This window comes from Eriocheir sinensis, chromosome 29 (genome assembly GCF_024679095.1).
Source record: "Eriocheir sinensis breed Jianghai 21 chromosome 29, ASM2467909v1, whole genome shotgun sequence".
Taxonomy (NCBI): Eukaryota; Metazoa; Arthropoda; class Malacostraca; order Decapoda; family Varunidae; genus Eriocheir; species Eriocheir sinensis.
This window is the reverse complement of record NC_066537.1, coordinates 17,250,445-17,265,444: the sequence shown is the minus strand read 5'-3', so window position 1 is coordinate 17,265,444 and position 15,000 is coordinate 17,250,445. Positions and strand designations below refer to the sequence as shown.

The window sequence follows — 15,000 nt, the reverse complement described above, 5'->3', positions numbered from 1 at the left end:
TTCATTTTATTTTATTCAACCACTTTCTTCTTCTTTTTCTTGTTTTTTTTCTTGTTCTTGTTCTTGTTCTTCTTCTTCTTCTTCTTCTCATATTCTCCTCTCTCCTCCTCCTCCTCCTCCAACTCCTCCTCCTCCTCCTCTTCCCCCTTCTCTTCCCCCGTTTCCCTCCTCCTCCTCCTCCTCCTCCTCCTCTTCCCCCTTCTCTTCCCCCTTTTCCCTCCTCCTTCTCCTCCTCCTCCTCCTCCTCCTCCTCCTCTTCCTCCTTATTCTTTCCCTCCATTCACACACACACACACACACACACACACACACACACACACACACACACACACACACACACACACACACACACACACACAGAATAATGATGAAAATGATGATGATGATGATGATGATGGACAGAGGAGGAGGAGGAGGAGGAGGCGCCTATTAGGGTAACAACACCTGGAGAGAGAGAGAGAGAGAGAGAGAGAGAGAGAGAGAGAGAGAGAGAGAGAGAGAGAGAGAGAGAGAGAGAGAGAGAGAGAGAGAGAGAGAGAGAGAGAGAGAGAGAGAGAGAATTAAATAACACAATCACCCAATTTACCTACAAATTAGAGGAAGTCATGAGTTAAGGGAGGAAGGGAGGGAATGAGGAGAATAGAGGAAAGGAAGGGAAGGGGAAGGGAGGGAAGGTAGGAAAGGATGAAGGGTAAATGATATAGATGGAAGGAAATTGAGAGGTTGAGGGAGGGAGGGAGGAAGAGGAGGGGAGAGAAAGTGAGAGCAAATATGGAGAGAGAGAGAGAGAGAGAGAGAGAGAGAGAGAGAGAGAGAGAGAGAGAGAGAGAGAGAGAGAGAGAGAGAGAGAGAGGAGAAAAGAAGGGAAATGGAGACGAAGAGAATAAAAGGAAGGAAGGGGAAGCGAAAAGAGGAATGAAAGGAAGAGGGGAGAGAGGGAGGGAAAGAGAGGGAAGAGAGGGAGTGGACGGAAAAGAAGAAGAATAGTTGTTGATGATTGACGGAAGGAAGGAAGGAAAGTGAAGCGGAAAGAGGAAGTGGAAGAGGATTAAGTGAGGGGAGAGAGTGAGGAAAACAGAGAGGGAGGGAGGGAGGGAGAGAATTGTGGTGTTGATGATGAGGCATTTAAAAGAGCAAACTCTCCCCCGTGCCATTCTTCTCTCCCTCCCCTCCATTGATGCTCCATTTGCTCCTCTCTCCCTCCCTCCTCCCTCCCTGGCTGCATTAATATATTTCAATTGGGCGCCATAATAAACTTCATATGGGCGCCAAGTTAAGTAAAGTAAACGTACAATACTTCTATAAATCTTTGCCCGTGTCTCTGTCTGCATATTAAGTACGGGTTGAAGTCGGCAGCCAGCTAATCGAATATATATTTTTTTTACTTGTGGAACTGTTCAAGTAAAAGGTCCGTTTTTGTCTTTTGGAGTGTCTCAGTTTTTGTTTTTGTTTTTCGTCTTGTAGGTGCAGGCGCATTTGTTCCCTTGATTTTGATGTATATGACGGTTTGTGATTTCTGCAGAACATTGAGAAAGATAAACAGTGACGGATGCTGAAAGTAGAACCAGTGACGGATGCTGAGAGTAGAACAGTGACAGATGCTGAGAGTAGAACAGTGACAGATGCTGAGAGTAGAACAGTGACGGATGCTGAGAGTAGAACCAGTGACAGATGCTGAGAGTAGAACCAGTGACGGATGCTGAGAGTAGAACAGTGACGGATGCTGAGAGTAGAAGTGGTGGCTGAAATGAGAGTGGGAAGCCTTCGGTTCATTGTTCGTTCTCTTGCTGTTGACTGACGCCGCAGCGACCCACATGTAGCCACGGATACCTATTTCGCGGGTACAGAATTTCCATGGCATGTTGGCGCCCAAGTGAAGTGGAATTTAGTGGCGCATAATTGAAATAATCGCAAATTGACTTTTTCGCCCTATTGAAATGCAGCCTCCGCCTCCCTCACGTTCCCTCCACACACTGATGCTTCCTTCCTACTCCCTCCCTCCCTCCCTCCCATTCACTTCCCCTCTCGCCCCTCTCCGGCCACCGCCTATAATAGCATCGTGTGGTCGTTTTCTCCAGTAATTTGTGTTTGTTTTAGCGTTTTCCTCTTTGCGTCGTCTCTCTCTGTTCATATCTTTGTTTATTCCCTTCCTTTTTTTCACGCATCCTCCTATCTTTGCCTTCCCGTTCTTCCGCCCCCATTTAAACTCATTCACTAATTGACTTCTTTTCTCTCAACATGTTCGGATACTTCCCCACATCGCCTTATCATGCCTCCCCTTCTGGCCCGCTCGTTCAATCTTCATCCTCCGTCTTCTCTCTCCTCCCCTTCGACTCTGCCTCCCCCGCACCGCTGCTCTAGACTTATTGATAGCACGGGATCCACTCTCTCGGCACCGTTGAAAGCCAGCCATCTACCAGCCCCCGTGGACTCAACAGGGTTCACTTCAGGGGCGTACCCAGAGCTGTTAAAGGGGGTGGGGGGGGTCATTCTCCACTAAATGTGGACCTTTGTAGCCACTTGAAGACGGGCGAGTAGGGAGAGAAGAGAGCCAAATCGGCTGGGGGTTTCAGGATTTTGAAAAATTGACATTTCTGGGTGCATTTTCCGACTGTCAAAATGAAAGACTGGGACTTTTCGTTCCAGTTTTTCGTTTTGACTTTCTCAGAAAGTGAACCTTTCAGCAAATGGGCGGGGGAACGTCTGCCCCCCCCCCCCCCCCCCCCCGACCCCCCCCGCTGGGTTTGGCCCTGCACTTCTACCTTGCATGTGCGCCCTGAGCTGGTCCAGTCTGTGTCCCTTGCGGCAGACAGGCTAACCAGTGTTTTGAGTGAATGATTCAACTGAATGGGACGATCAGCATCAAAATTCGTTATAAAAGTGAATGTATAACAATATTTTTACTTACTTTTTTTCCAGGAATGTATCTTTGATTAATTAAATTATAGTCACACGGGTTTTAAAAATGTCCCTGACAAAAGGGAAAAAAATATACGTATCCATATTTCAGTAACGTTGTTGTGTCAGCCGCTCGTCCCAAATTTCTTTGAACGAATAATGGCAGCAAGTGTTTGTTGAAAGAATCATCTCTATGATATAATCTAATTTTAAAGGCCTAGAAGTGTGCAGTTGCGTCATTGCCGGCGCTCTGAACCGTGACCAGAAAGTTGCGAAAGAAAAGAACAATCCTCCCCGAACTTGGCGGCGGCGGCGGCGGCCCGTAACCCGACGCCGTGGGAGGACACAGGCGGCGGCGGCGGCAGGGAAAGAACTCTCCCTTCCACGCGTCACCACATCCCTGCTGCCGCTGCTCTGCCCCGCTGAATGTGTTACTCTCGCGTACATACACCGCCGGGGTCGCTTAGAGGGGGAAGGAAAACATTATGATTCCAAACGTGAGTGCAGAAATAATAGTTCCGGAAGCGATAGCAATATTGTAAAGACTCGCGTGTCTGTAGTATAGAGTTCTGTAACTGTACGACGAACACCCGCTGCGGGAGGAAAAGAGTAAAAGTGAAATACTGTAGATTGTTTTTTGTAATCACACACACACACACACACACACACACACACACACACACACACACACACACACACACACACACACACACATCTACACGGTTTCCTTACATGGCAGAGGAAAACCACACCGGGTCACACACATTACACCAGCCATGAGGTGGGCGTGTCTTGTTTCCTCCGATGGCTCGTGGGGCCGATGCTTCTCCTGCAGGGTGGCCGTGTCTGCATGGGTGACTGACATCCGCTGGTTCGACACTATTGCTGCAGCCCATGCCAATCCCTCCATGCAGTGTTACCAGTGTCTATGAAAGGATCACCACCCCTTCACATCACACACATTCCCTCCATAATTATAAACACACACACACACACACACACACACACACACACACACACACACACACACCTTCCTTTATTATGACTATGCCGCCAATTCTTCACTCATGTCATGGTCCCATCCACCCTACTTCCCACCTCACTCCGTCACTCCCCCACACTCCCTCCCTTATACCATCAGTTCTTCACCCACGTTACACTCCCACCCACTTTTCCCCTCCCCTTACCCCACTCCGTCACTCCCTCACACACTCCTCCCATCCTACACTTCGCCTTTCACCGCCCTCCGCCTCACCTCACTCCCACATCCGCTCATTCACGTAATCGCAAACTTTCGTGTTTTCCTTTCGTGCAGAGACAGTCCAGAAAAGTATAGAAACAAACAAACACAGAAACATAAGATAAAGAGTATTTGCATTTAAAAGGTTTAGAAACGAGACTGAGAATGTGATGTAAAGAAAAAAAATAATAAGAAAGAGTCAAAGAAAGAACAGACGAAGATGAAGCCCCAGGCGTTGAAGTAGTGAGTCGTGTGATGAGGGTCGTGCAGGACAGAGAATAAAGAGAACAGTGAAGAGGCAGAGGAACACCAACGGACACACGTACAAACAATAAAGAGAAAAGAAGGGAAGGATCAACGCGACAACCTAAACTGTCAAAACAAAGACTACCTTGAGGCAAAACAACAGCAACAACAGCAACAATAACACCGCCTGTGATGCCCGTGGTGCCTGGCGGTGGTGGTGGTGGAGGTGCAGGCCGCCATGGTGCTTACAACAGCTGTGGTGGAGGTGGTGGCCGAGTGGCTGCGGTGGTGGTGAAGGGGTGGTGTTAGCCATGGCACGCCGCCCCCCAGTGCCCCTTGATGTGGCCACGCCCCCAACACCCCCCCAGCCCCCGCCCCCGCCCCAGACATAGCGTCGCCTTCGGGGGGACGCACGAACGAAGGTCTCCCAAGATGGTAGGGGGCGCCTCCCCCCCGCCCGTCACCATCTCGCGGGTCCTGGACGCCTGGAGTGAGTACTGACCCAACGCCTCTCGCACACCATGGGGGGCACACGGGGCACCCTTAGGTAATGGGGGCAGGCAGGGCACCCTTAGGTAATGGGGGCAGGCAGGGCACCCTTAGGTAATGGGGGCAGGCTGGGCACCCTTAGGTATTGGGGGGCAGGCAGGGCACCCTTAGGTAATGGGGGCAGGCAGGGCACCCTTAGGTAATGGGGGCAGGCAGGGCACCCTTAGGTATTAGGGGGCAGGCTGGGCACCCTTAGGTATTGGGGGGCAGGCTGGGCACCCTTAGGTAATGGGGGGCAGGCAGGGCACCCTTAGGTAATGGGGGCAGGCTGGGCACCCTTAGGTCGGTATTGTAGACTTGTTGAGCAGACAGTGTAGGTAACCACGCCTTGATAAGATATGCGGATGAACTATCAATGCGCGAGAATAAAGCTGTCGGGCGGGAGACTTAGAAGGGAAGATAAATAAATACCGGAGATAAAACAAAGAAAAAGAGAATAGAGGAGACTTAGATAGGCGAACTAACCCCGCCTTGATAAGACAAGAAAATTAATAAAGCAGGATAAAGTAAAAAGAGAAGATAAAACATAGTAAAAAGAGAGATAGACGAGATAAGCAGATTATTACAGGTAGACAGCACTTAGTATAACAACATGAAAACAACAACAAGAACAACACGAATAGGTCACGTAACCACGATGAGGTAAATGATCAGCTGAAAAAAAATAGATAGAAGAATAGATGAAAACAAAAAGGTCAACAAGTAGAGCAAAACAAACGACGTATAAATAAAGTCTGTGAGCTGTGTCTGATTGCACACACACACACACACACACACACACACACACACTGCCGGTAATTACAAGCATAAAATAGTGCTACCCGGTAATTAGACGCAGACCCAAGTAATGAGCTTCAGGCCACAGCTAATGATGATGATGATGACGATGATGATGATGATGATGATGGTGATGATGATGATGACGATGATGATGATGATGGTGATGACGATGATGATGATGATGATGATGATGATGATGATGATGATGATGATGATGATGATGATGATGATGATTACGATGACGATGATGATGATGATGATGGTGATGACGATGATGATGATGATGATGATGATGATACTACTTTTTGTGCTAAAGGAAGTAGCTCAAGGGTAAAAAAAATAATAATGATAAAAAAGTCCGTTAACCACTCGCTGCCCCTATTAAAAAAGAAGAGTTTTGAAGAGTGGGCAAAGGAGAGGTCAATTCTGGGAGGAGAGATGTCTCGATATATATCCTCCTCCTCCTCCTACTACTACTACTACTACTATTACTACTACTACTACTACTACTACTACTACTACTACTACTACTACTACTACTACTACTACTACTACTACTACTACTACTACTACTACTACTACTACTACTACTACTACTACTACTACTTTTACTACTACTACTACTTCTACTTGACAACAATAATAATAATAATAATGATAATAATAGTAATAAAAATACCCCCGTTTGTGAAGGGAAGAGTCGTTATTTCTGGTATTTCTCTTCCTCTACCCTTTTCTTCCTTGCCCTTAGTTCCCTTTTTATATTTCTTCTCCTTCATTTTTATCTTATATGTTGTAAATTAAGATAACTTTCAGTCTTCGCATTCTCCTCTTACTCCTCTTACTCTCCCTTTTATTCCACCTAAATCTCTTCCTCTTTACTCCTCCAAATCCAAGCTACCCCTGTATTCTCTCTCCTCTCCCTCCTCTTACTCTTCCTTCTATACCTCTTAAGTCTCCTCCTCCTCACGCTCCTCTTCATCCTTTTACTCTTCCTTCTCTGCCTCTAAAGTCTCCTCCTCTTACTCCTCCTCCACATCCACAACCTCCACTAAGCGTAATGTTGTTCCCCACTATATTACTAATCCAAGTCACTTCTTCCTTGACTCCTAAAACGTCATCCCCTTCCGGAACCTCCACCAGACACAGCATCGTTTTCCCTTAAGTTTCGTCCCGTGAGCACCGTTTTCTGTGTTCTCCAGTACATTGAATACCAAAGTCTCTCCTACAATTCATCCACACCCACAACCTCCACTAAACGTAATACTGTAACCCATGTCTCTTCCTCCCTGCCTCTACCTCAACACCCCATTCCCATTCAGTTCCTCCAGCAAACACGTCCTCGCCCTTTTAGTCCCGCCCTGACAGCACCGTTTTCTGTGTTCTCCATTAAAGTGAATACCCAAGTCTCTCCTACAATTCACCACACCCACAACCTCCCCTTAACCTCTTCAGTACCATGACGCAGTATATGAGTCATTTCATCTCATTCAGTTCCTCCAGCAAACACGTCCTCGCCCTCATGGTCATTCCGCGGACAGGATAGTTTTCTGTAAAGGATATGGCATGGCACCAAAGCTCTCTTTGGTCTGCTTGTTAATACTGTAACCCACGTCTCTTCTCCTTGCCTCAACACCCCATTCCCATTCAGTCCCTCCAGCAAACACCTCCTCGCCCTCCCTTAGTCCGCCCTGACAGCACCGTTTTCTGTGTTTCAGATGAGATGATAGAGAATGAGAACCACAGTCTGCGGGACAGGGTGGGGGACCTCGAGAAAAAGGTGCACGAGCAGAATGACGAGATTATGTGCCTCCGCTCCACCCTGGCAGACGTGCTCAGGAGGCTCACGTCCGTCGAGGCCTCCAACAGATGTGAGTATGCGTGTGTGAGGGGCTGTGGAGGAGGAGGTGATAAGGGATTGGAAGTTAGGATAGAGGGGGACGCGGTGTTAGTGTTAGTTGCGAGTAAGAGGTTTGATTTTCCCTTCAGCTTTCCACAAAGAACGCTGTTTATTGCATGCATTACTTTTCATTGTTGTGTTTGTCAATATTCACGAAAATCTGGTCCATATAGAAATTTGTGTTTGGATCTCTCTAATACCATATGTAAAAGGATATTTCTTGGCTTCATGTATAACCCATGTGTGTGTGTGTGTGTGTGTGTGTGTGTGTGTGTGTGTGTCCACAGTGGGCGTGAGTGGGGGCCGCGCCACACCCACGAAGGACGGGGGGGCGGTGCGTCTTCGCCATCACCACAACAGCGGCGATGGAGTGGGGGCGCGCGACCCCTCCAAGCGAGTCACCTCTTACGTCCCCGGCCGTCCCGTCTCCTCCACCGCCCACATCAGGTAAGGCTCACGGGGCACGTATGGGAGGGAGGGGAGGAAGGAAAGGGAGGGAATATATAGATAGGATCGTACTTTAAAACATTTCGTCGCCCAAGTTCACATATTTGACAAGGCTTTCGTAGGAGCTGTAGGCCTTTCCAGGGCTAGTTTTATGACCCTGGTGGTAGTTTAACCCTTCTTCTGTGTCATGAACCTTAAAAAAACACTCATAAAGACCCGATTGATCCCCTCTTTGACCTTTAGAAATAGTCGATGTGACAAGCCATGGTGTCTTAAAATACAGTCCATATAAACACTCACAAGGGCATGTATAGGAAGTAATGAAGGAAGGGAAGAGGGCATATGTACAGTCACTTATACACAAAGATCACCCCGAGTCAAGGTCTTGTAACTAATCACCGAGGCGTTAACAGTGCACAAGACGTCTGGGTCAGTAATAAAGAGTTGTGAAGTAGCGTGTGGCCTCAACAGCTCCCTTCCAATCCCAAAACACCATTATTTTTTTTTATCACGTAGATGTGTTGAGGTAAGGCTGTGTTATGCCTCATATGATTTTGGGATCGTTATTTTTGCCCACATTTTCCACAATCTCTTACTATTTTTTTTTATTAAGTTCTTCCCTATTATTCTTTTTTTTATTCTTGCCAGTCCTCCCCCACCCCACAAACCCTCCCATCCCCTCCCCACCCCTGACGGCAGGTGCACTGTTACCAAAACCTAAGGCTGAGAGTTACATCACATTCATCACAAGGGAAGGAGGGAGTGACCTGTAATAAGCCTCATGTTCATAGCTACTTGATGCCACGGAGAGGGAAGGGGATGAGAAAGGTCACTGTCATGGTAGGGGAGGAAAGGGCAGGCAGGACGCGGTTCAGAAAGGTCGCTTCTTTCAGCACTGTTGGGAAGGGAAGATGAAGGTGGGGTATGAGGAGTCAGGGGTCAACTCTGGGGTAGGAAAGGTCAACTGGGTGATCTCACATGCTATCATTAACACACTTTGGCTCGTGGTTAGAAGAGGAGGAAGAGGAGGAGATTGGTTTGATTGTTAAGGAACCATCATTGTTTTTTCATTGGTTCCTTATATTACATCACCCTTGGGAAGTCATTTATTCACATCCTTTGGTGCGTGATGTTACTCAGGGTTTCAGAGGCCGTGTTCCCTCGTTTTTCGGGAATAACTCCGTAACAAAGTGATGGATTAGGTTAACATTTTGTCAGAGATTGTTTTAGACCTCCCGTTAATTTTATCAAATCAGTCATTTCCAGGGCAGGGTGAACATGTGCAGTCGGCAAAAGAAAGTACTGAACACCCATTTGAGCGAAATCTATAGGCATGATGTTGTTTGTTCTCTCGACCCAGACCTCATATTCTTAAACATTTCGGAGCCTACACACCCACGTTTGATAAGGCTTTCTTAGAGGTTGTGTCAGTATTTCCATGGGCAATTTTATGAGCCTAGTGATAGTTTGACAAGGCCTTTGCACTATGAATGTGGAAAACACTCATGAGAACCCGACTAATTCCCTTTATGTCCTTTAGAAATAGTTGTGAGAGGCGAGAGATGTGATGCCCTCCTCCCTCACCCACTGCCTCGCCCACACCCTCACCACCCACTTAAGGATATTCACGCCCCTCTCCCCACACCTCCCACCACCTACAGTATCCTCCTCCTACGTTTATGAAGCCATCAAGAATACAGGCCGGGCAGATGTCATGATGCCCTCTTCTCTCCCCCACTGCCTCGCCCACACCCTTGCCACCCACCTAAGGATATTCACACACCCTTCATCACACCTTCCACCATCTATAGTATTTCCCTCCTACGTGTATGAAGTCATCAAGAATACTGGCCGTGCAGATGTCATGATGCCCTCCTCCCTAATCCACTGCTTCGCCGACACCCTTGCCACCCACCTAAGGATATTCACACACCCTTCATCACACCTTCCACCATCTATAGTATTTCCCTCCTACGTGTATGAAGTCATCAAGAATACGGGCCCAGAAGTCATAATGGCTAGATTTCGCTCAAATTATATCCAATCGACGCATGGGTGTTCAGTACTTTTTGCCGACTGTACACACATACTTTCAATGCCTTATTCCAGTATTAGCCACCACTTGAATTACATCAGATACATCACTTTTCTAGAGTCACACCAGACGCGTCCTACCGGTAAGTCTTGCTGGAACACGTTTTAGTTGATAAGTCAGGAAGCATATCGTCACCCTCACAAAATAATCGCCTAAGTAATTTTTCAGTCATTTCCAGGTTTTTGTCTACATCGTTTTTCCGACATGTGACGCCCATTTTTGTACAGTTGCCTTCGTCATTCAGGGTTTGAGTGCTCTATAATTGGCCTTTTCATTTCTGCCTAAATCTTAACCCAAATGAGATAATGGGAATTCTTTTCTGATTTCCTGTTAAGTAGAAATTAATGACCTAGGCGCTTTGTTTACGAAGGTGACGATATTCTCAAACGTTTCCACACCTTAGTACTGCTATGTAAAAAGGCTCTCGGAGAAGTTGTAGAGGTTTCCATGGGTGTGTTCCTGACCCTGGCGGCAGATTAGCAAGGTTTCTGCGGCGCTGTGGACGGGAAAACCACTCACGAGAACCTGCCTGACCTCCGTGGCCTTCAGATATAGCAGTAACAAGACCCCGAAGCGTTTGAGAATACGAGACCAAAGCCGCATTCTTAAACGTATCAGCGCCTCAGTTCGCCTGTTTGAAGATCCCATAATAGAAGTTACTGGGGTTTTCACGGACTGTTTTCTTGTGAGTCTAGTGTCCCATCCGCCTTCCCAGCCCTTCTAAAGCCTCGATTTCCCAAACCACGCGAGTCCCTCCTAAAGACGCTCCATTTTCTGTCACGGTAACCCTCTCCCCCTGCCTCCCTTGTGCCTCCCCACCCCTCGAACCAGCCCAGACGTCCATAATAAAACATGACCTCCGCGCCTGAACGGGAAAAAAACACCCGTGAAAACCCAATTAATCTTCTCTGTGGCCTTGGGAAATAGTCGTAGGGGGAACCAGAGACGTTTGAGAATATGGACCCAGGTTAGTTAAGTTGCTGGTAACGTCACGTGAATCAGCCGTCACCTCGCCTGTCACGTGTAGTAATTGAAGTTCTGTTTATGAGTCACTGCAGTTTGTGTGAATGATGATTGTTTGCTCTTTATCACGAGAGGTTAGTTTTTAGGTTAGGTTAGATTAGGTTTAGGTTAGGTTAGGTTAGGTTAGGTTAGGTTTAGGTTAGGTTTAGGTTAGGTTAGGTTAGGTTAGGTTTAGGTTAGGTTAGGTTAGGTTAGGTTAGATTAGGTTTAGGTTAGATTAGGTTAGGTTTAGGTTAGGTTAGGTTAGATTAGGTTTAGGTTAGGTTAGGTTAGGTTAAGTTAGGTTAGGTTTAGGTTAGGTTTAGGTTAGGTTAGGTTAGGTTAGGTTAGGTTAGGTTAGGTTAGGTTAGGTTAGGTTAGGTTAGGTTAGATTATATTTTTATTTGTCGGCTGAGGATGTGTGTGTGTGTGTGTGTGTGTGTGTGTGTGTGTGTGTGTGTGTGTGTGTGTGTGTCATTCTTTTCTTTCGTTCATTGCAAGTTAACCCCCAAAAAAAGTCTTGGACACAGAATAATGCGATTGGCTGTTCCTTTATTCTTATTCTGATTATGATTGTTTTCCTGATTCTTGATTGGTTTGCCAGCTGTCTAACCCAGTAGTGTGTGCTATGCGTGGCTGCCTAGCGTGGAGTGCCAAATACTAGTGTTGAGTGCCACATACAAGTGTCTAGTGCCACGGACGAGTACTCATGAGTTGACGCTTGAGTGGAGTGGTTTGGCTAATCATTATGTCTCTTTTGTTACGTGTTGATAAGCTTACAGCAGACCCGCCCTCGCCACACCCTCCCCTCTCCCTCCCCCCCCTCCCCTTCCTTCCCCTCCTGACACCAGTAACGTAAAATCACACCTTCTCCCTCTCGACCCAAGACCCATATTCTCAAACGTTTCAGGGCCTTCTCATCCACATTTAATTAGGCTTTCGTCGAGGTTGTGTTAGCATTTCCATGGGTAGTTTTATGAGCCCAGTGATAGTTTGACAAGGCCTCTCCACCATGAATATGACAAGCACTCAAGAGAGCCAGTCTAATCTCCTTTGTGGCTTATGGAAATAGTTGTTTGAGAGCCGAAAGCGTCTGAGAATACGGGTCCTGCGGATGTCGTAATGCGCATCGGTCGACCTTACTTACTTAGATCTTGGTAATGCCCTCCTCCCTCACTCACTGCTTCGCCCACACCCTCACCACCCACGTAAGGTTACCCACATACCCCTCCCCAGACCTTCCATCATCCTTTACTTACTTAGATCTTGGTAATGCCCTCCTCCCTCACTCACTGCTCCGCCCACACCCTCACCACCCACGTAAGGTTACCCACATACCCCTCCCCACACCTTCCATCATCCATACTATCATCCTCCTACCTGTATCGTCAAGTCGTAATCCCGCCTCTCCTTAACTTCTTTTTTATCCCACACCATTGTTCCTGAAGTCCTCACACCCCTTGCGTCATCACCCAGGCCCCAACCATATGTATAGTCACCGTCAGTCATAAGGCACACTTCTAACCCCTTTCTAAGCTCTCCCTGGAACTAGATGATCTCCCGTTCTCGCTCGTCTTGCCAAATACTTTATCCTATAGCGCTCCCTCCTCCCCATCCTCGTCCTCCTCCTTCTCCGCCATCACAGTAAGTCAATCCTAAGGCATTCCTCTAATCCCCTTCTAAGCACTCCCTTGAACTAGATAAGCCCCCGTCCCCGCTCGTGTAGCCTAATACTTTACCCTTCAACAGTCCCTCGTTCACCTCCTCGTCCTCCTTCTTCTCCGTCATCTCATTAAGTTTACATTCTTCCCCCGTCCGCCTCTTAGCCTTTTCCTCTAAGCAGTTCCCTCACGTTCCCTGCTACTCCCTAATAATCCCAGTGTAAGCCGTTTTTGGGGTAGAAATAGTGCCCCATCTGCCTTCCCAGCCCTTCTAAAGCCTCGATCCCCAAACCACGCGAGTCCCTCCTAAAGACGCTCCATTTTCTGTTACGGTAACCCTCTCCCCCTGCCTCCCCTGCTCCTCCCCTCCCCTCGAACCAGCCCAGACGTTCTATCAGACCATAATAAAACACACACACACACACACACACACACACACACACATGGAGGAAGAGGAACGTCTGGACTGGGTCAGGAGTACAGGAAGAGGGGCATTGCAGGGAGAGGCATGGCAAGGCTCATGTGCCAGGGCGGTGCAGGTGGCCCCGACAGGTGTCACGTAGCCAGGTGTTGGGAGGGTGTGTCGGGCCGCGGGCAGCCTCATGAGGGTAGACACTACATGCACCCCACGCAGACATATATGCTGAAGCCACGACCTACCCTGCCAGCCAGTGTAGCAGTACCTGATTGGTGAGACCGTTTTGGTGCTGGTTCCCGCGGGTCCTTTCCTTCCCTCCTATCCGCCACACCGTCCCAACACCTGTCTCGTCCTCTCATATGTCACCCACAGCTAACACATGAGAGGTAGAGACAGGTGTTGGGACGGTGCAGCAGAGTGGCGGGGAGGACCCTCGGAGGCCAACGTCAAAACGGAGTTGCCAGTCTGGCTTCACTATAAATCAGCCTCATCAGCCAATCAGTCTGCCCCTTCATCAGTCAGACGACCCAGTTAGTCAGCCAGTCAAACCAATCAGTCAATCAGCCTAGTGTTAAATCAGCCTTGCCAGTCAGTCAGTCCAATCAGCAGTGAGTGAGTGCCTGCTGACCGTCCCCTCCCTCCCCCCCCCAGCAGGCGGGGTGCCCACTACCAGTCCACGTCCAGCCTGTACTCAGACGGACACAGCTCCTCCTCCGTCAGCCCGGCGCCCTCCCCCTCCCCCACGCAGGCCCCCTCCTCCTCCAACACCGCCGCTGCGTCCCACCACCACCTCCACCACCACCTCCCCACCAGACACGTGTCCACCGTCTCCTCCCCCTACGCCTCCCCCACCCGCCCCTCCCAGCTGGGCGCCCTCAACAAGCGGTGGGTGTCGACCAGTGACTTCGCCACGCCCAGCCGCGCCGCCTACGCCCACGCCCCCTCCCCCACGCCCACTAACACCGCGCTCGCCGCCAGGTGGGTCTTGCTGCCTGTTTGTTTGTGTCTGTCTGTCTGTCTGTCTTGGCGTGTTTGTGTCGCCTTCTCCATGTTTTCCTTATATTTTACTTCTTTTCCTATTGTTACTTTTAGCTTTTCTTTTTTTTCCGTTTATCAGTCTTGTGTGTATTGTTTTGTTAATCATTTGGATGTTTTATGTCTGTTTGTTTGTTTGTTTGCAGGCAGGTATGTGTTTTCTGCATGTTATTATTTTGTGTTGTTATTGTTGTTTGACTTTCATCCTTAACCTTTGCATTCATGAATTATGTGACCAACGGGCATGAGTTTGTTTGCATATATTTACATTTATTTGCCCTTGCAGCTCGAGGCGTGTATCCTTGACATGTTCTGTTAGTAATATTTGCATTTGTTTACTCATGATACTTATTTTTATTAACTCATGACTCACAGGATGATGTTTGTCTGTTATATCCTTCTTACATGTGTCATACTGTTGCCTCTACCTGTGTGTGTGTGTGTGAGTGTGTGAGTGTGTGTGTGTGTGTGTGTGTGTGTGTGTGTGTGTGTGTGTGTGTGTGTGTGCTGTAGCTAGGCTGAGGGAAAGTTTTTTTATTTTCATTTTCATTGCTTTCATATCTTGATTGCATTCGTTAAGTCACTTTTTTTTTTGTGTGTAATTCATCTCTTTATTTATATACTTTGGAATGACATTTTACACTCTGCATTTTCGTATTTTGGGCGGACAGTGTTTGCAAAGTGTTCTGAAGTTAATGTTTTATTCATATTGTTATTTTTAATCTTGTT

The 15,000-nt window shown here is 47.9% G+C and overlaps 1 protein-coding gene and 1 long non-coding RNA gene across 13 annotated transcripts in view; both read left to right on the top strand.

Moving 5' to 3' along the window:
• Nucleotides 1–15,000, top strand: part of LOC127005210 (echinoderm microtubule-associated protein-like 2) — a 137,015-nt gene that overhangs the window by 72,610 nt on the left and 49,405 nt on the right. For 5 of the 12 annotated variants that reach the window (XM_050873925.1, XM_050873922.1, XM_050873916.1 and 2 more), the window contains 5 exons: nt 4,214–4,874; nt 7,432–7,584; nt 7,901–8,060; nt 10,214–10,237; nt 13,888–14,214. In XM_050873925.1, the coding sequence (XP_050729882.1) occupies nt 4,724–4,874; nt 7,432–7,584; nt 7,901–8,060; nt 10,214–10,237; nt 13,888–14,214 (815 nt within the window). In that variant the 5' untranslated portion in view covers nt 4,214–4,723. The remainder of the gene's footprint in view (nt 1–4,213; nt 4,875–7,431; nt 7,585–7,900; nt 8,061–10,213; nt 10,238–13,887; nt 14,215–15,000) is intronic. The other 7 variants (XM_050873926.1, XM_050873919.1, XM_050873924.1 and 4 more) reach the window with 7 other exon arrangements.
• Nucleotides 12,230–13,690, top strand: LOC127005216 (uncharacterized). The gene is made up of 2 exons (XR_007758381.1): nt 12,230–12,370; nt 12,483–13,690. It is a non-coding gene; the product is annotated as an uncharacterized LOC127005216 (long non-coding RNA).